At 43.0% G+C, this 26961-nt stretch overlaps 2 protein-coding genes across 6 annotated transcripts; one reads left to right on the forward strand and one right to left on the reverse strand.

Annotated features, from left to right (window-relative positions):
• The first annotated feature begins 1539 nt into the window (after nt 1–1539).
• On the forward strand, nt 1540–10058 carry mmp23ba (matrix metallopeptidase 23ba). Its single transcript, XM_041946200.1, has 8 exons — nt 1540–1843; nt 5345–5481; nt 6387–6526; nt 6983–7150; nt 7248–7412; nt 8289–8399; nt 9451–9577; nt 9658–10058. Exons 1-8 carry the CDS (start codon nt 1709–1711, stop codon nt 9830–9832), a joined length of 1158 nt encoding a protein of 385 aa, XP_041802134.1. The 5' UTR covers nt 1540–1708; the 3' UTR covers nt 9833–10058.
• Nucleotides 10059–11017: 959 nt separating this feature from the next.
• Nucleotides 11018–26961, reverse strand: cdk11b (cyclin-dependent kinase 11B). 5 transcript variants are annotated; one of them, XM_041945442.1, is made up of 20 exons: nt 26934–26961; nt 25774–25904; nt 25341–25480; nt 25024–25151; nt 24119–24260; nt 23132–23307; nt 22730–22855; nt 22506–22604; nt 21565–21696; nt 21408–21482; nt 19140–19375; nt 18938–19028; nt 18730–18851; nt 18527–18632; nt 18257–18378; nt 16986–17093; nt 16492–16608; nt 15518–15666; nt 12259–12448; nt 11018–11790 (listed from the first exon to the last, which is right to left on the reverse strand). In XM_041945442.1, exons 2-20 carry the CDS (start codon nt 25882–25884, stop codon nt 11698–11700), a joined length of 2463 nt encoding a protein of 820 aa, XP_041801376.1. In that variant the 5' UTR covers nt 25885–25904; nt 26934–26961; the 3' UTR covers nt 11018–11697. The 5 variants fall into 5 exon arrangements, with proteins under 5 accessions (XP_041801376.1, XP_041801378.1, XP_041801374.1 ...); XM_041945444.1 differs by having other exon boundaries at nt 23132–23268; nt 26934–26960; XM_041945440.1 differs by having other exon boundaries at nt 24119–24263; nt 26934–26959.

Consider the following 26961-nt stretch of genomic DNA (forward strand, 5'->3'; position numbering starts at 1 on the left):
CAGGACAACTGTAGGACATCATATGGCTGCTTTGGTTCACTGACTTGACTCTAGGATGGTGTATAGTTAACCATTTGCTACTGTATGCTTTTGATATTTTATTATTATGTATATAATTTTTTACTGCTTGCTATTTCGATATTTTATTATATATAGTTTGTTCTTACAGTCACGGTACACTTTATTTTCACTGCCATTTGCTTTTGATATTCTTATTTTGATATTCATTTGTATTTGATATTCCTTTTGTGCAATACTTTTTACTACTGTTTACTATTTGGCTATTTTATTATTTTGTTATGTATAAAGTCTTTTTACTGCTCGCTATTTTTATATTTTTATTATGTATAGTTTGTTCTTTATAGTCTTATTTTCACTTATTTCACTGTGTGTAATGCTGCTGCTGCACTGCAATTTCCCAGCTTGGGATAAATAAAGTATATCTATCTAGCTATCTAGCTATCTATCTATTGGTTTATTATGGTGGTGGGAAAACTGCTAAGAATGTAATGACAAAAAGTAATTGTAAAACATCCTGTAACTGGGGGAATGTTGGTGGTTTTAAGAAATTAAACACACAGATCATCTCTGAAATCCCTAAACTGAACCTTTCTCTGACCACCCTGGGTCCAATTAATAATCATGTCTTCTCAGCTACTGGTCAATGTTCTGCTTTCCTTTTCCATTTTTCATTTCCTTTTCCATTTTATCCGGTTTCAGACCCAAAATCGCGCAGAGCACATTTTCCACCCCACCTTCAGCAAGATCCACATTCTGGTTGCAGCCCATGTGCAATTTACTCCATGGGCCAAGAAAAACCGTATGGGTAAGGGCTCAGGTGTCATAGGTGCAAAAGTACATCAAGACTAACACCCACCCATTCAGCCCCTCTACAACTGACGGTACTAAATCAACTAGATAGATAGCCAGACATCTGCAGGGCCTACACTGTCTGTGGCCCCTGCAATGCTCATGTCACACCGTCCTTGATGGACAGTAATGTTGGCAAGTCACAGTCAGAGGAGACATGACGTGAAAGTTTTTAAACTTTACAAACTTCCGAACAATAAGAAATGTAATTCTTTGGAAGGAAGTGCACCAGAAAATACATCTATTTAACTGAAACCCTGCGCTGTTTAATGAGATGAACAGCAACACTGGATTTTGTTTGGAGTCCTGGGTCGTTTGGAGTTGGCAAGATGGGTCACAGAATAAAATCCTGCCCGGAAAGTGTGCATGCCACAGTGGGATGAGGAGAAGACTAAACTACTTTTTTTTTCCCCCAGTAGCATTACATAAACCTCAGAAAATCATGTTCAAAATAAGCCATCTGATTCTACTTTGACTGAGCTCTGGTAGTTGCAACAAGTGGTTTGATGGACGGAGCGCGTTTGGTTTTCATTAGATTGTCTCGACACTGACCCCCTGCCCCATCTACAGTAATATGAAACCAGTCCCCTGGCAGGCGCACTGTGCGGAAGAGAGCCGAGCAGAGCCGATGCAGTCTGCACTGCTTTCACTGCTCGGTCCGCAGGCAGGACTGCGCTGCCGCACACAGCTGCAGAAGCTACCCGAGCCCCTAGCAACACATTACCATACCGTGCAATGGCCAACAAGTAGTGTGCACGGGTTTAGATGGTCAACCCATGTAGTCTTCTCTGAGGGATTATCTGTTTGTTTTTTTTCCTGGAGGTGTGATATCGCAGCCATGGTGTGCTGTCAGACTCCCAGAAGTTTACGCGGAGGCGACCGGGGCTTCGCTCCTCTGGCGGCTGCCGCGCTGCTCAGCCTTCTGTTCGCAGGGATGCAACAAGCCACCGCGTTTCCCTCCTGGAGGTTAGAGGTATGCTCTGACCACTTCACGGCACGCAAGAGCTGCCGTGGCAGCTCTGCGAGTCCGGCGTTTTGTCTGGGTTGCAGTGATTAAGTCGTATTAGTAAGTTTTTGCCTTTATCATTAAAAAAAAAAAAAAAAAAAAGCGCAACACCAAACTTCATTCATAATTCCTTGTCTTAACGTTTGCGCAACGTTTTTTGCGGAGCTTCATACAAGTAATGTTCTGGCTTGAAATGATTTTTACTTTGCAAAAGCCGCTTTTCAATTCGGCATGTACAGTGTTGTATTTGACGAGGCAGCACTTATTTGAAACAGTAACTTTTGTAAGTAAACGGTTCAACTCCTGCTTCCTGCCATCCAAGTTTAAATTACATTGAAATGAATGGACACTTGGTGGATCCTTTATACCCCGAATTCTGCACCAGAACATAAAGATTAACAACCTGCCTCATCGTGTGTTGTACAAGCTGTTCACACTTAACATTAACATAAAATTTAATTCCAACATTTTTTAGTAGAGAGTGAACAGTCAGTGATTTTTCAAAGCAGCACAAGTCTCATTCTCATTATTTTCATTGTAATGATGCAGAACTTCCAGCTTTGACAGACTTTTAATAGGGAGCCACTGTCCATGCAATTTCAATCATTTCTCCGGTTTCTTAAAACGTATCATTAGTAGGACATCATCAGATGAAATCACTCAGTTATAGCTTGCCCATGGCAATATGCATTAGATTCAATAAATGTTTAAGGTGGAGAAGTCAGAGGAATGCCACAATGAGGTTAGGCTATGGAATGGATCCCCGTACAGTCACATCTTCAGTGAATTGGATAAATGTGTTCCTCCATGCAACTCCCACTGCGATACAGAGCCTGAGGGATAGCTCTGTGTCGTTTCCTTTGCCACACACTCTCATTATGTGTCAGTCAAGGAGTCTGCTGTTGAGGATTACATAACTGAGGCTGCAAATGAGTGACAGCAGGCGTAGGAGACACACTGGAGTATAAATGTATCAGTCAGAGAATAAAGTTCTGTCAAACTGCAGTCAAAGAGCATTTTCCATGTGTTGTATGTACACTGGAAATAATGCAGTATTTGTATGATTCAAACTGTAGAGATAGTTCAAAATATGCAAAACGAAATACACAAAGTAGTTCTACATTACGATGTCATATCAACCCATTTTCTGTCAATGTTGACCATCTATTACTGATTTTACCTGATACTCAGCTTCAGTTTGTCAAGTAAAGGTGGACGCTGAGGAAAAGGTCAACTGACAGTGTGTGTTTTGAATTCTATGCAAAAAATAGCCAATGCTGAGTTTTTCTAAAACTAAGGATGAAACTGATAATCCCTGTTTTAGCAGTCTACAGGACTGACCTTAAACTCTTCCAGACTCTTGCCGGGATCTTCTGGGATTTGTCCTCAGATGTTTTGCCCTCCGAGTCAGCGCTCACCACTGGCTTCAAGGTTTAGTCTAGAGCACTTGTTTCGGCCCGCGTGGCTCATGGTTCATCTTTATTTGTGCCAGAGTGTGAGATTAGATTTGCAGTAAATATAACAAGACACGACAGGGAAAGAACTACGCTGGCCTTAGTACATTAAACACCTCATAAATCACTGAGATCAGGTCACGAATGCAACTGTTGTATAAAACAATGACCAGTGCATATAATGCAATGCACGTTATATTTAACATCAGAGCAAGAGACGTCATCAAGTTCAGTCAAGACAGCCGTATGGGACAATCTGCCAGACTGCCCGCCCCTGGTTCACTATTATGGTAAGGAAATGAAGGAAGTACTGGATCTATTTGTCTTGACTGGGCGAAGTAGAAACAGGAACTAGAGGATAGGGTGTAGAATACAAAGTGAAGGGAGTGGCTTTGATATTTGTTCTCCGTCTTCAGTGTTTTTCCCCCAGTGAGAGAATGATGGGGTATGGCTTCCATAGGTCTACTGACTGTAGCCAGTTACAACAGACTGCCTTTCCTCGCTAAGGCTATATTTGAATTATTTTGAGTGTTCTGGAGACAGGAAATGATCAAATTCACAATAGAAAAGCAAAGATTTAAGAAAAGTCAGCTGAAATGGAGATAACAGTCCACACTGGGCTGCTGCGCTCGGTCGTTCACCCAACAGGTGATGGCGGTAGTTGTGTGAAGAAGGGAAAAATGGCTGAAAGAACGCCTCCACACCACCGCACACCTGGCTGTGGAGGCGTGACAGCTGCAGTAGCTGCGCAAACTGGACGCGCTGGTCCGATTTTCTGTTTTCGGAAAGTTAGGAAACTTGACAGACGCAGCCCCCACAGTTCTTCTGTTCAGAGAAGGTGGAGCGGATGCTCAGATGGATGATCTGTCAGCCACTTTTTTGATGCATACTGAAACCCATAGCCTCCTCTTAGCTGCATCCTACCGCTGAGGACTCTGCCTTTTATGCGTCTTTGTAATCTCAATACAATGAGTCGCACAAACGGAGAGCACAGCACGTTTGGACATGTCTCCTGGAAGGTGGTCGTGGTGTTGTGCGTGGTTGTGCAAACGACACAAGTGACACAAATAGCAGCGAAAACAATGAAAAAAGAGAGCTTGATAGAACAGTTGGAATTTTGACGTTCCAAAAGGACGTTTCCAACACTGTTAGACAGTCTGACGAGAAGATGGTTTGAAGCCCGCTGAGGCCTTCACACTTATCACTGCAGCCTGCATGTTTTCTGCAGGCTCGCTTCATCCTCTCTCATCTTGCGCCTGATGCACAATACATGCGCTGCACGTAGCTTCAGCAGTGTTTCCATTTCAATGTATGTCTCCTTAAATCCTCCTTAAATGTATGAGTTAGGACGGGACGCCTTCCCGCTTCCACCGCAGAACGGGCGGCTTGGGTCAGAAGCACGGCCCGACTGACTTCAAGTGTTGGAAAGGGGATTTATTGCATAAGCCCATCTCCATAAAAAGTTATAGATTTTATCAACTGGTGCGATCACTAAATATCGCAGCCAAAGCAAACCACAACTTCTCTTCAGTAACAGAATATTTATGAAAGCAGCGCCCATAGACGGCCTTTCAGAGCTATAAAAATAGCACAGAATCCAGGTGTGATCACTTGGAGCCGATGCTGCCCATCCCCAAAGAGACATCAGACACGAGCTATCTGTGAAAAGGATCATACTTTATGTTTGGAAAGCACTTTTACTACTGACCGCTTCCTGTTTCCATGAGATGGAAATGCCCCCGCGTGAAAATCTAATACGTAACATTAAGGCACTGCAAATAAGAGCGGTTGTAGCTGTCAAAACAACAAGTGGAGTGATATGCCTGCAGCTTTAAACGTCAGACTCTTTCCCGGGGCTTGTAGCATGCATGGATGTAACACAAAAATCATGTGTCTAGCTGAATCCTTCTGGAAGCTCCATCCACGCTGATCGTCATCAGATTGGATCCAGATAGTAGCTTCAGATAGTTCGAGGTTCAGTTCCTAACTAATTAAAGGTTTTTCTTTGTCCAAGGAAGAAGCTTACACCACTGCGTTGCTCATCGGGATCCGCAAAGAGGCCCGGACACACGTGCTACACGTCTCCAGGAACAAGCGCTACACCCTCACCCCGGAGCAGCTCAAATGGGACAAGTTCAAGCTGACATACAAGTATTCATTTGCAATTCTACCTGTAGTCAACGTAGCAGCGCAGTACAGTTTTAGAAAGAGGAAAAGGAAAACAAATCCTCTGACAAAACACCAGAGAGAGTTCGACTGATGTTGGTTTTGGCAGGAAAACACAAGCGCAGATATTTTTCAGTTGAAGTCGGCCAAGTCGAAGATCTTGAAATCAGACTGTTGCTGGTGCGGGTTAGCTGCACCTTGATGGAATCATTTAGTCCAAAGCGGAGAGGCTGCCAGTATCTCCTCATCTCATGTCAGTCAAGACGTCCAGTGAAGGTTGTAGCACCAACAAAAGTTCAAAGTGCATCGTCTGACAGCGATGCCTTGTAGAGCTCTCTGCTTGCAGTTGTCAGAGAGCCAAATAAGTAGAATATGGTGGACCTTTGCACCCACACTGCAATTGCTTGGCTGCAACACATTTGGACTGTGCTGCATTAACTGTTTGGAGAAGATCCAGTGATGCTTTAATCTTCCTGAAGCTGTAAAAAAAAAAAAAAAAAAAATCCCTTAAAGTTCTTTATTAGACTGGATTGAACTAAAGAGGTTCCATCCCCGGGTGATCATTGGTGATCCAACAAACTTGTGGACAAAAAGTAGATAATGAGCCAAATTTCAGTCATTGCTGAATTAGTAAAGTGATATCTTCATCCCTTTCAATTTGACAGCTGATCAGTATCTGATCCTTATTAAAAGCACCCATATCAGTCTAACCTTAGCCGAGATATAAAGGCACATCCAGCCTCAGTAATGGAGCTGTACTTGCAGTGCTTGTGGGAATTCTGGTCTGTTTGAACAGTAGCCATTGTGTTTTGGCAGATTCCTCCTCTGTAGAGGAATGTGTGTAGAGTCCAGTATTAACTACTGTACATAATGCTGTTGTGTCTGAGCAGGTTGCTCTCCTACCCCACAAACTTGATAAATGCCAGCGACACGCGTCGTGGCATTGCCAAGGCTTTTGGCATGTGGAGCGACGTCTCGCCGTTCACCTTCAGAGAGGTGCCAGCGGACCAAGAAGCGGACATAAAGATCGGTGGGTACTCTGCTCCATCAGTCCCCAACAGATGTTCCTTGGCTCCGGGCTCCAAACTTCTGCTTTGTCGTTACCGTTTTTCTCTCTGCGCTGTCATCGCTGAAATGTGTTCGCCTCCAAGCTTATTAAATCACACTGCCGCAACTATATTACCAAGCTTATATTCAGCGCGATTCATAATTCTAAATGAAAAAAAAACAACTTCCATACATGTCAGCCCATGGTGAAGCAGTCTAAATTATACTTTATCTGTCCCTTTGGGTGCAAACTCCAGGGTCCTGCATAAATTCTCAGTTGACAGTGAGAGGAATGGTTGTCATCCTTCAGAGTGAAGGCTGAAGAAAACGCTCTGTCTTTTGTAATTCATCATCGGCCTGCTGTAGTCTACACGGTGCAGAGCAGAGTGAGGGCTTCCCTCCTCGGCTCTGAGGTATGTGTCTCTCTCTCTCTTGGCAGGTTTCTACCCCGTCAACCACACAGACTGTCTGCAGTCGTACTTGCACCACTGTTTCGACGGCATCACAGGAGAATTGGCTCACGCGTTCTTCCCGCCAACTGGCGAAATCCACTTCGACGACCATGAGTACTGGATTCTGGGAAACATGCGCTTTAGCTGGAAGAAAGGCATGCGTCTTTATCATGTTTGTTAAAACTACTAATATTTAACCGTAGGTGCACGACAGCTGAAAAGAGAGACTAATCAACAGTTTCTGTGTTGCAGGGGTTTGGCTGACAGATCTCGTCCATGTGGCGACTCATGAAATCGGCCACGTCCTGGGACTCATGCACTCCATGAACCCGAAAGCTATAATGCACCTGAATGCAACTCTGACAGGGCGGAAGCTGATCACGCAGGACGAGGTGTGGGGTTTGCACCGTCTCTACGGTACATTCACAGTCCTTACGTTTACATTCTTTTGAGCTTTGATTATTGTCAATCTGCCTGACAACGCTGTCGTCCAAGACACCGGATGTGTAGAAGTAATACATAAATAAATCGACTTATTTGGTCATGAAGACATTTTGTAATTCACCCAAAAGGTGAACCACTGAAGCCTCTTGAATGAATGGAGAAAATCCAGTTCTCATGCTGGGATCAGACTACCTGATGGCCTGACAGACGTGGGGTGTCATGAATGAAAACACATTGCTCATTTTGTCCTGTGTTGTCTGTCATAGTGGAGGACAACTGACGCAGCATCTGAGAAGCCTCACAACACCCTGACAAAACAAAAAAAAAAGAACTCTTCTGCCCTTTCTGGCCCAGTTTGACAACTTCTTGTCACATGTTAAATATGCCAAAGTGAGAAAGGAAAGACGCTGGTGCAGGCAGGTGGAACAGTGAAGTTTGACCCTGGCACCACCTTCCCGATCACCTGCGCATTTCATGAAAGACGGCAAGCCATGATTAGTCGAGGTCCGGCCTGGGGTGCAGCACTTCAAAAGGCAAAAATATTGTGTGGTCTGATCCCGATATTAGAAGAATTACATCTAGATGCACTTGTAAAGAACCGGTAGTAAAAAACCTGTGGCCCGTCGACCAGAACGCAGACCACAGTGTTCGTCTGACACTGAAAGCCAACGTGGCATTAATGAATATTGTATAAACTACTCATGAGTCATCATTAGCGTGTATTATGGTGAGTCATTTTCTTTGGACCAAGAAGCAGATCAGGCATCCAAATTCTTTTGCTGCTGACCGAGTGCTGTTGTCTGATCCTTCTCCTCCTCCTACTCACTCCCATCTCCCCCTCTCCTCCAGGATGTTTGGACCGGTTATTCATCTGCCCGGCCTGGGCTCGGAAAGGCTATTGCGACAGCAAGCGTAAGCTGATGCAGAAGCACTGCCCCTCCAGCTGTGATTTCTGTTCCGGTAAGATGCAGCAGCAGTCTAGGAGGGGGGGGGGGGGGGGGGGTGGTGGTGGTTTCTCTCAATTGAGCAGCGCGAGGAGCTGCTGTGAACCGTTTGCCAATGGAGCAACGGGAGCCAACAGGTCCAGCCATGCAGAGCTGCGATGGGGGTTTTCAAGAATCTGATTTGAAGGGAGATTACACTTGCCACTGGAGGAGTTTGTGTTTAGATCTGGAGAATACCAGAGTCCCCAGGGAGGCGGTGTGTGTTTTGGCCCAGAACGCTGACAGAGCAGAGCAGGTACCTGCGGATTGTTGGCTGTCTCCACGCTGAATATTGATAACACTTTAGCAATCTGACAGCCTAAGCCCCTCTAGGTTTATTGTGCGACGCGCTGGTCCCGAGGTCTCCTGTTGCACAACAGGAAATGGCTCCTCTTAACCATCACAGCCCATAGATTGTTGCGGCTTTCTGAGATTTTTGTCAGCAACAAGGGACAGTGTGGAGAGAGGCAAGAGGATACGATTCCTGGCTCGCAGTAATCTGTTCCTCATTGTTGATTGGGAGACGTTGTACGGCTGTGGAAAATTCCTGAGTGACTCCAAACCGCTGGAATTTCAGACTGTGGCTTGAGGGTTAGAGACACACAAGGTCAATTTGGATTTTTGCGGCATTAACGAGAGCGACTGCTTTTTATGCAGACTTTGAGTTGATCACAAGGCGGCCTGTTGTGTTCGTCAGGAGCCAGATGGGAGATATTACATTGATAAGACGGCCGCGGCGCCGGCAGGTCAGGGGCTGTGAAAAGCGTATTAAGTGTGGGACATGATGGGGTTTATATCAAAACTTCTGACATTAATCAGCGTGTCTGCGAGGTGTTTGTGAGGGGAAGTTGAGACATCTCCAGACTGTGAAGTGCACTGAGGTATGGGATTATCTCTCTTTGTCTCCAGCAGATTGCTGTCAGGTGATTGTTGCATGGTCGGGATCACTGTAACATCATTAAAGCGCTCATCTTTGCATGTCTTATTCTGGAGCATCAGTTTAAACGCCTCCCCTCATTTCTCTTCAGAGTTCCCTTTCCCCACCGTGGCTCCCACCCCGACACCCCCGAGGACCAAGCACAAGCTGGTCGTCGAGGGCAAGAAGCTCACCTTTCGATGCGGGAAAAAAATAGCATCGAAGAAAGGCAAAGTATAGTGAGTATCTCCCACCTCAGCGCAGCCATGATGCGGCATGTTGTCACTGAGCACCGGCTAACGTCTGACTCCTCTTTCAGCTGGTACAAAGACGGGGAGCTGCTGGAGTACTCTCACCCGAACTACATCTCCTTGAAAGATGACCACATCACCATAGTGGCCAACGCCATCAACGAAGGCACATACACCTGCATTGTGAAGAAAAAAGACAAAGTTCTCACAAACTACTCGTGGAGAGTACGTGTGCGCTTCTGAAGGCCACGCCGGCGCCAACTCCTCTGCACACTGAACAGGACGCATTCACAAACACGGTCACAAGGAGACCTCACTCACTAGGGCACATATTTCTGTTTTTTTTTAATACTGTCTTTCCTGTATCTTCCAACAGACAACTGTCTATTGTTGACTGTCGTTGTTTTAAGGCGTTTGAATATGTGCAAATAATAAATGTTCCGTGACAAGTACAATTCTAGTGAAAATACTACCTGACTGTGAAAGCTGTTCCTGACAGATGTTGCGGTTTACATTTTATTTGGTGATGAAAGATCCTCGCAGCCCCCGTCAGCTGCTCGGGACAATAGCGTCTGCTCTGGATTCATCAGGTCTGGAGTTCTTCAAAGCTCTTGCTGCTAAGGCAGTAAAGGGGTGCAAGGCCACTCGTGGGTCCTTGTGGTGTCCCCAGCAAAATGGAAACTAATCAGAGATTACTGTGGTTCAAATCAGAAGATATTAGCCAAGTTGGAGAATGTATCTTCTCACATACAATGAGCGCAAAATCTTCCTCTATAGGTCCCTGGGGAAAAGCGATATCCAAAAAATACCCGTGTACCTAATGAGTTTCTTTTGAAGAGCCTGAAAAAGTAACAGAAGCTTTTGCTTAGATGGATGCCATTTGAATAATTTACGCACTGACCAAACTAAGCTACGGCAGCCAGAATAAGCAATGTTGTCTACAGCCTTTGGAACTATTTGGACCTTAAACCGCATATGGAACACCTCAGACGTCTCGCTTACTTTACTAGCCTCGCAGTGAAGCCAGCAGTCCGCCTCCAGAGACTGAGCAGTCAGTTCCACTAGCAGTTCCCCGTCCAAGCTTATTCAACACATCAGGTGTAATAATCTGCAGAAGGGCTCCGGTGGGGGCAGGGGATAGATAAAACTGATTAATGAACATTTCCATTTAGTGCTGGCTCTAGACGTCCAAAGCCAGGGGAGTTTTCAGCGCCTGTTCCAGTGAAAGCAGCGAGCGGTCTTGCAGGGAATGAAATTGTACTGTTAATTTTTCTTCGGCTCAAAATCAAAGAATTTATTGGTTTAATTCTGAAGTCGCAGAGCCATTTAAAAACAAAGGCAGAGTGAAATCTGGGCCTCTTTTTCCCCGAAAGAACAAAGTACTGAGACAAAGTGTGCAGTGCAAAGAATGACATCACTCTTGGACAGCGATTACCAAGTTGGGTTCAAGGCTGGATTTTTTTTTTTTTTTTTTTTTTTAAGGCTCCACTTCCCTTCTTTTTTTTGTGGTCCTCTGGCAGCGTGCGGTTGTGTTTGCATAGCTTGGACATAGTTTGTAAATACAGGGAGAGCAGCAGACAAAATACAGTTTCAAACTTTATTTCTAGCAAAGGCATCGTCCCCCTGTCATCAAAAGACCTGACAGTCTAAAGTAAATTTCTAACATAATGCTGGATTGAAAACACGGCCAGCGCTGCATCATTATACAGTAGCTCAGGCAGCCAGGAAATACCAACCATTTATAAAATCTGGTCCTCTCTCATGAAGTATAAAAGGGAAAATAAAACAAAAGTCAAACATGAGAGCTAAACTTCTAACAGATGTATGGTTGTGTCTCCTCTTTAAGAGCTAAAATGGCCACATTAGAATGGTGAAATGGCTTGAAAATATAGAGAAGAAGAAGAAAAGAGAAGAAATTCTGGAAATTCAACGTGTTTGAGCCACTAGTCTTGCTGTGAGACAGTCCTGACTATTTGGTAACAGTTGTAATGATCAGGTTTACAGTTGTAAACCAGTGACACTGTCCAGTTCCAAAAGAACAACCAGTCCCAGAACTCTTAGCTCCCTCTTTCTCAACGAGACAGCCAGGTGTCCTGCAGGTTTCGGGCTCAGAATTTGAGGCTAAATCCTGGACCAACAGCAGATGCTCCCTGGTTGCTGGTTGTCAGGTGAAAGCCTGTGTCCTTTAGGTCGTCGTCACCCTGGAGAGATTATGGAAACAGAGTTAACTCATGGTTTCTGACCAGATTCATCAATCTTTTCATGTCATGGAGTTTCATTTCTTACATATTTATGACAGAACTGACTGAGCCATGCTACACTGGTTACCTTTGGGAAAACCCTTACAGCGATCTATTTTACAAGAATGACAAGAGTAAAGCTGAGTTAAACAAACAACGGCATTGGGATGAAACAGCCTAATTCGTCAGTAAGGCGGTAAATACGCTAGCATTCACTGAAAAATATCAATATCAGCCGTAAGCTTCTGGGTGGGTAGGACCACTGCTGAAAACATTATGGACTAAAAGGCGCTCATCATGGAAAACACAAGGAGGAAATACCCGGACACAAAGCAGAGGCCTGTAGGTCTGTAATCTATTTAACACAGACAGCGTTCAGAAAGCCTGGTAGCTGTATGTAATGGAGAAAGTGGAGCCTAATGTCCTTACCAGGTGACTGTAGCCCAGGCCTCCCTCGGGTGGACGAGGACTGGTGCCTCTCTTCACCCTCTGCTGCTCACTCTTAGCCGGCCAGGTGGGGAACATGGACGGGTCGATGGGCAACGGCGTCTCGCGGAAGTACTCGTGCTTGAGCCCCTCGTCTGATAAGATCCTCTTACTGGGGCAGTAGGTGAGGAACCTGGAAAACAGTCAATGATTGAGTTCATATAGAGATGCAAAAAAACATCTGAATTAAGATGCACAGCTAAACAGGCAGCTCGGATTGCTGTGTGGACCTTTATTCTTTATATGAAAGACTGTGTGTGGAGTGCTGCTTAAAAATTGTACAGCTTCAGTTTTACAGAGGTGGCTGCTCTCATCTCCGTTTTTTTCAGAAACTGAAATAGGCCTGGTGTTGTGCTCACTGACAGCCGTTTCCCCAGGTGGAAAACCAATCAGGGCTGTGTAAGAGGGGTTAACTATGGAGGTGTCATCTTTCTGTGCCAGAGCCAGAAAAATAGTGACAACAGAATGGCCCAAAAATGACACAAGCCGGAATGAGACTAACGCAGCTATACAAGCTGCTGCAAGTTAGCTGGCTAACACTCGCACAAACCGCTTCTGTCTCGACTGAAATGGTTCTGTCCGATGTGCATCTGTTGTGAAATGTACATTTGAAGAGTGCGAATGAACTAGCTGAGTTTTAAATTAATTGTGTAAAATGTAAATAGTGGCAGATGATGTGATATGTGTACAAATCCCTGTTAAGATCAGAAAAATCCAGTTTGAAAATATAAGGCAAAGTGGTGTCACTTGAACATCAGCTGTGGGTATAAGCTTGGTTCGGTATTGCATTTTAGAAGCATTTTTTGTTCAATTTGTTGAAGTTCTCTAATCATCCAGACATGAATCAATATATTAAACGCAAAAAAAAAATCTGCCCTTGCTTTCATTGCACATAACCGGAGTCTTCACAAGGCCAGGCAGACATAGTGCTAAAGCTATAGCAAGCTAGTCACACAAGAAAGGCAGAGAAAGTGCAGCCAAAATGTCCCAGTGCTAACGTGCTAGCTTGCCAGATGTGAGTACAATAGCCACATTTGTTGTTTCCATTCATTATCATAATGTTACCGTAACTGTTTTCTCACGTGTGAATGTGCAAACCCCTGAGAACGAGTGAGCCGCTGCAGCAGTGACAGACTCGTTCAGCAGCTAGCCCAGTAACACAAAGCACACGGCCACAGCGGTGAGCAGTAACCGCCAGGCCAGGCAGATTCAGACTCAAAGACTGATGGCCATTTTGCTCGTGTTTATATGACTGTGGCATTTAACAGAGTTGTTTGTTTACGTATTTATTAAAAGAACCAGTCTTCTCATCACTACTCCTCTCCCCAGATCTCTCTCATGAGTAGTCAGACAGTGTGCGTTCATGTGTTCTAGGTGGGTGGTTCTGGAGGGAGGCTTGAAGGGAGAGGATGAGATTTTTAGGTTGGATACTTCCAAAATCCAGCTTACTCTTGCTGGTTTCCCCAATGTCAGCAACCCCAGCTAACTGAACTACATCTAGACAGGAAATCTGCACACAAGATGCAGCCCTGAGATGAGGGGCCAGTGGGTTTGTGCACAGAGTCCTAATTGTATATGACAGGCTCAACACAGCATAATGCGGAGCTGCTCAATTGTGATAATTGGCTTTCTAACCGTGTCTGATTGGAATCTTCCACGCATGAGCACAGTCAGTATGGTAAATGATTAACACCAGACTGAAAAGATCAAACACATCGTTTTTTGCTGACTGGGATCAGACTAATACCAGTTTTATGACACATGGGGCCAATACTAGCAATGAAAGGGACAATGCTGCACTTGTGTCCAGATCATTGTTTTCTTCCAGAATTCCAAGAATGTGCTCTCTCCTTGCACCTGTGAAGTTCCTCCTCCTCATTCCAGCCACACAGACCTGTTTATACCTGGGACACAAGCTAATGGAAACTAATTTCTTAGTAGGTTAGAAAACTAGCAGCATTAAAATCAAGATCTTGTATCTGGCATTGCATAGAAATCGACTGTGTGCTGAAGGCCCACTTCAGTTTGAATAACTAAGGCCTAGATGTTCAAACACTCTCCTACACAGGAGGGTGTGATATTCCAAACAGCTCTGCGATGTCTACCTGCCAAACTGTACCTCTAAGCTACTACAAAGCCTGAAGTTTCTTTTCAAACAGCACCTCTCTACGTGTTGACCTCCTGCAGTCTGAATCTGTCCCTGGGTAAACGCCTCATGAGTCTTTTGACAGCTGGAAGGTTTCAGCTGCACTGGACAGACGCCAAGCTTCCACTGAACCGTGATCCCTGCGGCAGCACAGCGGACATGCTGTTACCATCCACTGCAGCTGCGAGGTAGCAGAGCGGTATGGTTTTGTCATTTACAGGTGTAGGCAAAAAGGCTCCGTGGGTGGGTAAAGATCTGAGAACAGAGCTGAAAAGTTCGTCTCCGCTCTTCGCAGCTGCTAAACAACGCTGGTCTTCGGAATGTGCAAGAAAGAATTCTGAACGCATCACTCTCTGTGTGAAAATGCTTTTTTCCATATTAAATGAGTGTTTTCTAAAACATTTTCCTGTCGTGTGGAGCATCACCATGGTGAGCATGTGTGTGCGTGTGTGTGAGAGAGAAACGGAACAAGGAGATGGAACGGGACTGCTGCTGAGGCATGTTGATGAATTACCAGTCCGCTACCGTTGTCATGTTTTAAGTCAGCTTGCCAGAAATGCACTGACTGAATAAAAAGAGCTGGAAAGAGTAACAGAATTTGACAGGGGAGCAATGCGTTCATCCAAGTAAGGCAATTTCCACTGTAGGACACAGGCTTACTGTTGCTGATATTAGTAGTTGATATGTGCCTTTCATTAATATTGGTCTGTGCTCTATCAATAACAGATGGAGGACAATACAATGTCTATGTAGATTTTTTGAAAGACTAATTCAATATTTTCGACATTCTCACAAAATTTGTGAAATATGTCAAATAATACTAAAAGCAGTAAACCAGATTCTTTAAAGCGAGTGATTTTTCCTCCTCATGCCTTAACAGTAACAGTGGTTTGTCAAGAATACAGTTATCTACACACAGCTACACAGTCACATGCACACACAGACAGAAAAGCATTAGAAAACCACAGTCAGACTGGCTGTAGTGCAGTAAAGACGCAGTGCAGTGTAACTGAGGTGTAATGCTTTGTGGAATGAGACAGCCTTCGAGAATCCTACTTGTTCATGAGGTCAAAGCCTTGGTCTGAGAGCAGCGCTCCAAAGCGCTTTCGCAGGTTGTTGTAGGGATACTCTGTGAAAGTCATCTTCTTCACAGCGGGCAGTTCGCTGTAGCCGGGCCAGATCTTCTCGCTGGGTGAACCCAGATCCTACAGACAACACACACACAGGAGAGCAGACAGCAAACTGTTAGTCCAAGGAGAGATGGAGATGAGATTTTCCCACTTTGGCAACAGTATTCAACCACAGACATACATAAACCAGTCCTAAGAAGATACCTTTATGTACTTAAGTACCCTTAAGTACATTAATATTTCACTGGTAAAGACTGTAGAACGACTTGGGAGTCCACACAGCTGTGGGAGTCCACACAGCTCTGTTTTTAAAGGTTTCTAATGGTTTTTGGTTCTTAGTTTATAGCTTCTACCTGAATCTCTGTGGCTTGGAGTTTAATTTCACTGCTATTCTTCAATAAAACAGGTCTAATCAACCAGATATGGACATATTCTGCTCTACTTGGTCTAGGGATTGGTTTGAAACATTGCAGGGAGAAATAATATAAACACAGCCATGGTGAGCTGAAAAGGACGGCAGGAGACAGGCTCTTACTGTGGTTGGTGACTAGTACACCTCCAACACGTCCTCACCATCTTTACCTTGCTGTTTTGTGCAGTGAAAAACCCGAAACTGTGCCAGCACAGCCTGACTGCTTGCAGCCGTTCACAGCATGGCCCGGCACGACTACCTCTGCTACTATGGAAAAACCCTATATGGTGAGTTTCTCAGTTTCATAATAACTTCTTCAGCTGGGGTAACATCTGCCAACAGCTCCACCTTGTGGTGCACTGCAGAACTCCATGCTGACCCACTCAGTCAGTCAACACAGTCAATAGATTTACAGGCTGTAAACAGAAGAGCTTTACCCTTTATGGTGAGGATTTACTTCATGTTATGAGAGCGCTGAAGGCATTTACCTTGAAAATCTTGTTAATTTGGTCAATTTCAGATTTTCCAGGGAAAAGAGGTTTCTGGGTGAGGAGCTCGCCAAATATGCAGCCCACTGACCACATGTCCACAGCTGTGGAGTACTCCTGCGGAGAGAAGAACAAACACCGTGGCAGCCCGCAGAAACATAAAGTAGACAGTCTGCCTGGCACGCTCTACACTAAAGTCTGTCTCGTGTGTGAAAGTGGATGTGTTCTGATGGGCTGCTGGACTTCTGCCGTCTGGCTGTGTAAACCATTTACTGTAAAACTCAAATAGCATTTCAGTGATATTTGGTATCTTATAAACCGAATCCTTCACAGATGTTATCTTTTCTTAGAAAAATGTCTTTGGGTAAACCAGTCAATCAAGATGATGTAACCACCTCTCTGAAAAATAGATCAGCTTTAATATCTGTAGTTTCAGCTATTGCTTTGGTATGTTTCCTCTGAACTGTGGAAGCAGTGTGAAGTTGTGTTCTCACCTTGGCTCCAAGCAGCAGCTCTGGTGAGCGGTACCAAAGGGTCACCACTACAGGGGTGTAGGGCTTCAGGGGGGAACCGTACTCTCGGGCCAAACCAAAGTCGCCAATCTAGAGTGAGAGAGAGTTGGCTCACATGAACACCATTAAATTTCATTTTGGGGTAAAAGAAAAATGCCCCAGCATTAGTATGATTCCTCCGAAGCTGTTTAATTCCTGATCCTCCTGATCAAATGACCATACACTCTGCATCTGAAAAGTTATAAGATGCAGTGTGATTCATATTTTCTATTGTCAGCTTGTATTAAATTCAACTGACAAACGTCTGTAAAAACCTGGTTTATTTACACATGGACTCTGTCTGCCGTTCATTTAGCCAGAAATTCATGCTCTGATTGACTTTTAGTAATCATGTGTTGTTTGTTCAACTGTGCTGTACTGCTGCTAGCTTGGGAGGAAGTTGTGAATCATCGAAAGATGGATTAAAAGAAAAACTTTTCCAGTTTCTATGCTCTACAAACTATAGACAGATATTTAAAAAGCAAACATGTTTTATTTATTTCAGGCTTGAGGTAGTATTTAATCAAATCATAATTCCAGGGCTGGAAGACAGAGTATAATCAATTTCCCAACTTTTCAGAAAAAAGATAAATCTTCCGCTTGTTTAACAAAAAATCTGACCCTGCAGAACTACTATAGTTACTATAGCAGATAACACTTTTTCACATATGAATTCCACTTGTCTAAATCACAAAGACCCATTGAATTGAAGTGAATGCATATTTTCTTGCATCAACCTTTCATAAGACAAGAAATGTGACAACCTTATTTACTAGTGGCATGTAATGGAGGGTGGAGCCTGTATCCAGTATTACACATTTGCATTGCTGTTGTACAATAATCTGTGATGTTTATTGCACCCAAACCACCTTCTCTCAGTCTGCTTCATCTACTTCAATGAGTATTACCTACATTACCCAGAAAGCCATTTAACAACTCCCAGAGCTATGTACATTTTGAACTGTCAATCAAAAGCTGTGTGTGTGATGATTACCAACTAGTCCCTAAGAATCAGACTTCAACCACTGATCTTGACATAAATAAAAAAAAAATAAACAGTGAAGGTAAAACCTACATTATTATCTGAATATACATAATTCCATCACATTATGGTGGAATACAGCTTTTTATTGTTGTGAGTTGCCCTCACAGACCCCAGGAACGATAGTTATAGCCAGGGTAACAAAACACTATCCCCTTTAGTCCTTGCATACCTTGAGGATGCCCTTGTGGCTCAGCAGCAGGTTGGACGTCTTCAGATCACGATGGAGAATCCAATTATCGTGAAGATGTCGGACACCTCGAAGCAGCTGAATCATCAGAGTCTTTACTTCACCTGAAGGACAAACATCATGCTTTAATGGAGCTGCTCTGAGGCGAAGGAGAGACATTCAATGCTAAACCAATAAACAAGATTATCGCAAACCATACCCTTTTCAATTTTTCACAGAAATGGACCAGAGCTCAACAACATCTCACGTTACCTGGCAGGAAAGGCTGCTTCATGGTTTCCATCAGACTCTTCAGGTCGTGTTCGACATAGTTCATCACAATGTAGATCTTGTCCATATTACTTCCAACAACTATTTCCTAATACAGGAGACAAAGTGAGGGTTACGTTTAACCAGAACACTTTAGGACACACATTAGCCCATCAAAGCAATAAGTCGTTATCAAGTTCCCTCACCCTCACTGTGACGATGTTTGGGTGCTGAGCTTTCAGGATCGTATTGATTTCTCTTAAAGATGTGATGGGGAAGCCCTCCTTCTCCTTCTCCATCTTCAACCTTTTTAGGGCCACAATTTCATCTGCAAACATAAGCGTAACCATTGTTTCAAGAATAGACACATCTGTGACAGCAAAAGCAAATGGGCCTACGTGTTTATTTTCATACCTGTTTTCTTGTCTTTGGCTCTGTACACCACACCGTAGGTTCCCTCCTCTATTCGGTTCAAACACTGGAATTCCTCAACACTGCGACAACCCTGAAAAACAACACACAGTTTAAATGAACGCCTCAAGATATAGCTAACTTGCATGAGATGATTAAATATACATAGTCTGTGGCTTAGATGGTTGAACATGTTGGTCCCGACCTGTAAAGCAGGCAGATATTTGGGCAGCTCCTTCTTAAGCTCCACAGGTGAAATTGGGGGGGAGTCCGGGATGTAGTTCTCTTCAGGCGTTGGAGAGCGAGAATGAGTTTGAGAGTGAGGCGTGGGGTCACCCTCTCCTGCATCCTCCTCTTCCTCTTCCTCCTCCTCCTCCTCCTCCTCTTCCTCCATGTCCTCACCACTCTCCTCAGAGTCGTGATCGAAACGGGACTCTGGCACTGTGAGGCGACAGGTGAAGTCAGTTTAGCGTTAGTAAGTGCATTTGAGCTACGAGTTTAGATATGGAGAGGTCAAAACTCAAAGCAACCCGGAAGATGACCTTTATTCTGAGACCAACACAGTTTGTCTTGTGGCTTTGTTCATGTTTGAATTTGGATATGGGATGGCCAGTCTTCAGACAGATGTGATAGGTTAGGGAAAATTTTATCTTCCTCCCCTACAGAATTTGGCTAAAGTGGAAGCAAAGTCACACTGAAGACAGAAACAGAGTGCAACGACTACGAAAGCAAGAAAACATGAATGATTACCTTTAGTTGATTTGACAATAAAAAAAATCTGAATGTTGTTGCTTGCCAGCTTTTTCTAGAGCTTTCAACCAAATTTTATTGTCTTCATTAGCAGCTGAAGTTTGCTCAGTTGTCATGGTGATGGACAGTCAGGGAGCTGCCAATCGCTGTGATACTGTTTCCTACCTCAATGTGTCAACAGTGCACTTCAACTGTGGTTTCCCATCTTATGTTACATTACTGATTGTAACATGTTTTGCATGTTAATTCTATGTCTGATTTTCAGTGAAGCATTTAGTGCACGTAATGTCTTTGCTGTAAAGCATTTTAACTGTAGCTAAAGTCTATCACTATTATTCATACATCACATGACAAAAATGTGATATATGTTCCAGTTTCATTCTCTGAACATCAGAAACGAAATAGCAAATGTTAATAACATCACCAATCTACTAGCCTAAGGTAACTAAAAAACAGGTCAAGGACATGACATTCATTCTCAGGCATCTCTCAACCAAAACGGATGAAATAAATTGTCTATGGCGACAATCCAATACTTATTAAATAACAACAAAATAACAATAAAACTACTAAACTGCAGTATCGAAAACAGGTTTAAAAGTGTGTCCGACACACTGCAATTTTCATCTTCGTCCTAAATGCTGCCAAACTGCAGCAGCTGCATTTTTTTGGGGAGCAACTCGCTTGCGTTCGCCATGTGTTTTTTTCTAATTCTCCCTTCTGAGGAGAAGCTGTCACATCACATGCAATCATGATCACTTCTGCATAGCCAGGTCTTTTTGTCTTGTTTCTGACTGATATTTTTTGACAAATTACATAGTTAACAAAAAGTTCTGTTTTCATTTTCATATCATCAAGCACACAGACAGTGGTGCTGGACAAATACTCTTTTAAGATATAGACGTGCACACTGCACAGCTGCAGCGGTCACATATGACTCTCCATCCACTGAGATGAAGACAATGAGAAGGTGCAGAAATATCTGGAAAAACACAGTAACTGGACTTTACATTACATTTTTTGTCAAACTATTATTTCCAAGGTCAAGAAACCACTTTAAATGTGATGAGGGCTATCTCAGGCTTGAGACATTTTAAACAGAAAGTTGGCACTTGAAAGAAGTGAATATTTAGCAGCTAGGAGGGGAAGAAACTGTTGAGTGGCACTATGGGAACTGTAGAACCCAGTGTTTTGGAGCTAAACCTAATACTTGGGGCTAAATGGCATGCTATCTCAACCTCTGTCGCTTTGATTTTGACCTTAACAGACCTGATCTGTCTTTTGTGAGTCTCTCCACTGTATGGAAAATGTAATTGTAGGGCCGTGGAGTAACTGTTTTAACACTCAATTGTCTTTACATGTTGCCTAGTGTAGTGTACTCCCTGTTACTGACATCAGGTTTTGGTCCTGTGTTCAGAGCTTTTGGTGGTAGCAGAGATGAGTCCTGGCAAGGCGTAGAAACAAAACTCTCAAATGTTCAGCTGACCAAGTTCAGCTTTTACTGATCGAAACATGATTTATCTATTTGTCTGGTGGCCGTGCACCTCTTCCATCTAAAATATTTCCAGATAAAAACTGCTTACATAAAAAAATGTTGAACTCTCAACACAAATAATTAGAATTGAGTCAAACTGCAGGACATCTGAATCGTGAGAATAACTTTCATCTCACATTAGAATTGGAAACACAACTACCTTCACAGACATCACACCTGTTCACCCACCTGCAGGTATGTGATTTCCATCTTCCTTCTCGTCTTCAAAATCATCATCCGACTGCTCGTCCTCACTCACGTCCTCTGAAAGAGATGAAGCCACTGCGTTAAAACGGCCACACTGCATAGCTGGACTTAACACAGAGACAGCGTGTCACAGTTTTACCTGCACTCTGCTCAGACCTTCCCGAGCCTGAGACAGATTCCTCTTCCCCTTCCTCTTCTTCACCCTCACTCTGGCTGCTAGACTCCTCTTCATCATCGTCATCCTCCTCGTCTTCAGAGCCCGATCCTGAAGCTGGACAAAGTGAATAAGATGCATTTAAAAAAAAAAAATCTGTGGCTGTTCTAGTGGTTCTGCAAACTAAAAAACTAAATCTAATTAAGGTGAAATATCTTACATCAAGGCAATGCATGCTTCTTTGTTGTCTGACAGGACACACCTTCTTACCAGACAGTTTTTATGTTAGAGCATTTCATTTATTGTAAGAACATATTACAGTTTCGTAGTAGTGAGATTTCATTACTGGTTCTAGGTGACTTTATGCTTGAAACTACAATCTTCAGGATTATAAAGCAACACAAGAAAAACTGCTTTGTCGATGTCAGAATTTCTTCGTATCTTTGTACTTTCTTGTAGACAAATGTACTCGTTTTTTAGCTTGGTTACACTGCTTCTAAAATAACTGTGGGTTCTTTGAGACTACATATTTTTACCTGTCTTCAAAAACCTGTGTGTGAAATTGTCCTGTTCTGGTGGCAGATAGTTTTTTCTTATTTTCTGTAATATTTGCTCCATTCTCCTGCTTTTTTCATTGTTTTTGAACGTTGTTTTTTTGCATTGTGTGTTGACACCAGAGAACTCAGGCAGTGCTTCCAATCCACTTATCCCCTCTTGTAAAGTTCAAAGCTATAATGAGCGGGTGATTATCCTTATCCCCGCTTCCTGATCATGATCCAGACTGAAAGTGTTGTACCAAAGAATTCTCCTGAGACCGTTTAGCCATTTACAGTAATAGAGTAAATGGATAACCCCAGTACTACATCTTTGTCGTATAATGATCATGTCTGTTGGCTGCTAGAAGTGTAGTTTATATCATCCTTTACCCATGGAGGATTCTGCTGTGCTGGTCTTCCTTTCACTGTCGCTAATGTCCTGAAGGTCTGCAAGCAGGTCTTTGCCCTCTGGCTTCTCCTCCTTTGAAGCTGCAGACAAAATGACTATACATTATAATCTAAAACTGAGTCATTGGACACAGTACAATTAAGCATGAACATAATAAAAGCAAATTAGAGATTTTTTTGAGGTTGCTAAATACTGGTAAACTCACTTGCACTTTTGCGTGGTTCACTGTGTTCAGATCTGTCCCGGGAAACGCGCATGGGACTTCGGCTGCGGTGACTTTGTTTTGGCTTGTCATCATACTCGTCAGGTAGCATCCGGTGGTGAGATGGGACTGTAGACAGAAAAGCCTGATTAGTCACTGCTGCAGATTTAGAATCACAGTTCATAGGGTTTAAAAAAACAAGTATGACTGGCAATACGACAGAAACTATGGATGCTTTGGATTTTGCTCTTCTTTTTGGGAAATATTATTTTCTCTTTTTATGAGAGTGAGAGAAGAAGGTCTGGAATCAGGACATGTTAAGCCTAGCTTAACACTAAGACTGAAGGCAGAGGAACACAACTAACCTGGCTCTAAAATAAAAGGCGTTTGGGCTCATTCACTGACCTTCTCGTCGAGCACCTCGCTCTTTGCGTCGCTCCTCGTCCCTCCTCTCGCGATCCTTCAATTCGCGTTGCTCTTTCTGCTGTTCACGCAATTTTCGGTCCCGTTCACGCTGGCGTTCGAGCTGTTCCAGCCGGTCCCTGTGGTCCAAAAAAAACCCAGGAGAATCCAATCGAGGTCTGTCCAGACAACCAAAAGGCCAATCTTGTCATTGCTTGGTCATGTTTAGGTTGGTTGTTAAAGCTTTCTCAAACATATAGTTTATGGCTGCAGGATTGCTCTGCTATCTTCACAGATGTATTCAGTCATTAACATATTGCTATAACAATCACACACAGTTTGTTGTTGAGTGTCCATTTGAGTCTGAATTGTTTGCATGGGCTTGACTTAATTTGCCTGTAAGAGAAAACACACCTACAATCTTGACATGTAGATTTGACTAAGAAAAGTTTGTATCAACTATGGTCATTTCTAACAACTCATGTTTTGTCTAAGTTCACATGCTTTGTGTGGGACATCATATGCATATGTACACCTAAATTGCAACAACAAAGCTCTTGCACACAGAGTGCATGGAGCGCAGAAGTGTAAATGTTCCAGTCCATGCTGGATGTTCCTCAGTGCAAAATAAGTCATGCATGATAAGTCACCCTATCTGTGGGTTACTCTACAGGTGCACCTAGACAATCATCTAGGGCTTGGCTGAACGCACATGAAGCTAGCTCAACCCTTGCAAACCACAAAAAAGAAAGAAAAAATACATTGAGATCATGTTGCTTAGAGGCGTTAACATCCTGGCAAGAAAAGAACTTAGGGGACACACGGAATATTACAACAAAACAGAAAAATAACAAAAGAGGCATTTGCATGAGAAAAAATGCACATTGATTAAACATGAGAAATAATCAAAATGATAAATACTTCCGTGCCTGAATTGATGTAAGCTATTCATATTATAATATGTGGTGCTTCACCGGGATCAGTGCTCACCTCTCTCTCCGTGAATGAGCTCTGGCCTGTTCCCTTCGTTTCTGCCTCTCCCAGTCTCGCCGGGCTTTGTCTTCTTCCCACTGTCGCTTCCTGCGATCACTTTCTCGCTCTTTTTCTTTATCTTTGGGTCGCGCATGCTTCCCTGCTGTGGGAGAAAACACCTTAACTTGAAGCAGATCTGAAAACCAGGAATTACCGCCTCACAGACTCATATATGTAATTAATGCTTTAAAAGACTTTACAGAAAGGTAGTGTATTTTTTGCCGAAATGGAAGCTTTCACTATATTGACATGTATGATTCCAGTGGATAATTTTAAGTGAGAAACATGTCGTCTTCACTTAGAGACTTAGAGTACAGAGGACTGACAAGAGAGATTCATCACATGGTGCAACGACAATCACTTGAAGCTCAATATCAGCAGAAGCAATGAGCTTGTGCTGAACCACAATGTTCAAATACGGATACAATTGTATCTTCAACCTGTCACCACAGTTGATCTATACAATCACCACAGTTTCAAGGTGGACACCCAAGATTAGTGTGAGCAGTTCAGTATCTGACCAAATGTCAAATATGGTCACAACCTCCCCTCCTGTTTCTGAGTTACGGTGTTCAACAATGGCCAGAAAAGTCTTTCTCCATAACATTCTGATGTCATGATGTAACGTAGCCTTTTGGTTATGAAATGTCCTCACGTCATTATTTTATCCTACGAGACATTTCTGTGGAATTTTGTCAAAAACATATTTGTGAGGTCACAGTGACCTTTGAGCACCAAAGTCTAATCATTTCATACAGCCACAGCAGTCGCCAGCACGGAGGCATATAAAGCAGCTCCAAATGTGTTGTATTCAGCTGTAAAACATATGCTTGTGATTGTGTAATTAAGCAGTAGTCCCTCACCTCCTTCAGCAGAATGACTACGATGACGTCTTTTATCTTTTCTCTTCTCCTCCTTTCTGTGGTGAGATTTGTCTTTTCTTGCTATTTGCTGTGGAGGCTTGATTGCTAGTGATTCGTCTTCCTCTCCCCTGTGTAAATGTCAAGAAAACATTGTGAGACACTGAGAGAGCCAGCAACTGTGTTGCATTCAATTTTTAAACCATGACATACTAACCTTGAAGTTAAACTATTACATGCTCACTTTCCAACCATGAAAATACATGTTCCAGTCAACTTAAACATATTTACTCATGTTTCCTTCCTTTAATTCCACGTACCTGTCTTCTGTTGAGTCTTCCCGTGTGTACGGGGAATTACGAATTGTTATTTCCATCCTTTGATCCCGTAGTTCTCCTTCCTCCGGAGTGTCTCGTTTGGCTTCCCGATCATCCGCCTGTGGAACAAGGCCCTGTGTGAACTGTGCAAGACAAAAAGGGCAGAATATAAGGTTAGAGCTACAGAGACATCATTAAAATGTCCTCAGATGAGGAATAAAAGAGTTAATACAAACATCGGAACATTTGGAATCTTGCTATATATATATATACACATTATACAATCTGCCATTTCTAATCATGTATTTTGAAATTTACCATGATGGCTCTGAATACAAAAAGTTGACAACAAATAAAAGAGACATTCACAATTGTTTTATACACTGTATTATCATGTAGATATTATGGGTCTTTAACTGAGTTTGAGATACTTTACATTTTTCTGGCGCTTGGGATCTGTTCTCTCTTCTAGTTCTCTTCTGCGTTTTTTCTCTAGTAGGATTTCGTCAAGAGTTTTTACTTTCCAGGTCTCCTTTTCGTCCCCCATCAGCAGCCGCTCTCCACCGCCTGCTTCACACCACATCACACACGCACACAAACACACACAAGTGTTCAAAACATGTCATTTCAGTTCAGCTTCATTTGAATCATAAAGAGGCAGGCTTATGCAGAACAGATCCACGATCCAGAGCCTGCCTCTTGTGTGTCCCTGTTTCTTCCATTTGTCATCCAGTTTACTAACGTTGTCACATTAAGACCACTGGAAAATTATATTATTAGAATCTTACAGCATCTTTAATAATCTGGAATTTACTTTCTTGGTTTATACAGTAAATATGAACATTTAAACATTATAAATCAGCTGCAAGCGGTTATATAATATCGGCAAGAGAATGACATAAAATCTTTAAATAGAAATTGACATTCACGCAGCAATGAGTTCATAAAACTTCAGCTCTAAAAGCTAACTACAAGCTTCTTTTTCCCAGCGCTCTCCCACCGAAATGTCTGCAGACCAACACACTTTTACTACAAACGTGGTCAGCAGTCATGTTTACGACAAATATTCTGGCATATAAGTATAATTAAAGATGGACAAGAGTCAAGTTCTCACACTTCGGTGAGGTTTGGCATGAGGTATCCCATTATCTGCGCTTACCTCAAGTTTGCGGTGCTTCACAATGTTAATGTAACGTTAACGTTAGCTAATAGGCCCGATAGGCAGACAATAACCCACTGATGTTCTACTGGCTTCTGAATAAACAAACGGTTCAAGAGTAAGGTAGCTATATATGCCCCCACATTAAGAAAAATGGTGGATGAGTTCATTAGTTCTCACTTTAAACATGATATGTTGTTGGTAAAGCGGTTCACGCCAATACATTAGCTAGCTAACGTTAGCTAGCTAAAACTAGCATGGGCGAATGTTGCCAAACAACTTCTGAAGCTAACTGTATGATTCTGAAAGAAACAGATAATGTAGCTAGTAGGACTATAAACTGGAGAACCTAAAACTGTGGTCGTATTTCCAGTTAAAAGCGTAGGTACAGTAAATGATGAAATTAACCAGCGGACAGGTGAAATAGTCACACCAACCTGAAATATGCGCAGCAGCGGTATTATG

This window comes from Chelmon rostratus, chromosome 10, assembly GCF_017976325.1.
Source record: "Chelmon rostratus isolate fCheRos1 chromosome 10, fCheRos1.pri, whole genome shotgun sequence".
NCBI classification, from domain to species: Eukaryota; Metazoa; Chordata; class Actinopteri; order Chaetodontiformes; family Chaetodontidae; genus Chelmon; species Chelmon rostratus.

What these genes read in the sequence shown, in the direction of transcription:
- mmp23ba (XM_041946200.1), top strand. Translation starts at nt 1,709, where the DNA reads ATGGTGTGCTGTCAGACTCCCAGAAGTTTACGCGGAGGCGACCGGGGC. An exon ending in AAGTTCAAGCTGACATACAA is followed by an intron (nt 5,482 to 6,386) that starts GTATTCATTTGC and finishes GTGTCTGAGCAG; the next exon opens with GTTGCTCTCCTACCCCACAA. An exon ending in AGAAGCGGACATAAAGATCG is followed by an intron (nt 6,527 to 6,982) that starts GTGGGTACTCTG and finishes CTCTCTTGGCAG; the next exon opens with GTTTCTACCCCGTCAACCAC.
- cdk11b (XM_041945440.1), bottom strand. Translation starts at nt 25,884, where the DNA reads ATGGGGGACGAAAAGGAGACCTGGAAAGTAAAAACTCTTGACGAAATC. An exon ending in AAGGTCTGAGCAGAGTGCAG is followed by an intron (nt 21,483 to 21,564) that starts GTAAAACTGTGA and finishes CATCTCTTTCAG; the next exon opens with AGGACGTGAGTGAGGACGAG. An exon ending in AGCTGCTGCTTGGAGCCAAG is followed by an intron (nt 16,609 to 16,985) that starts GTGAGAACACAA and finishes TTCTCTCCGCAG; the next exon opens with GAGTACTCCACAGCTGTGGA.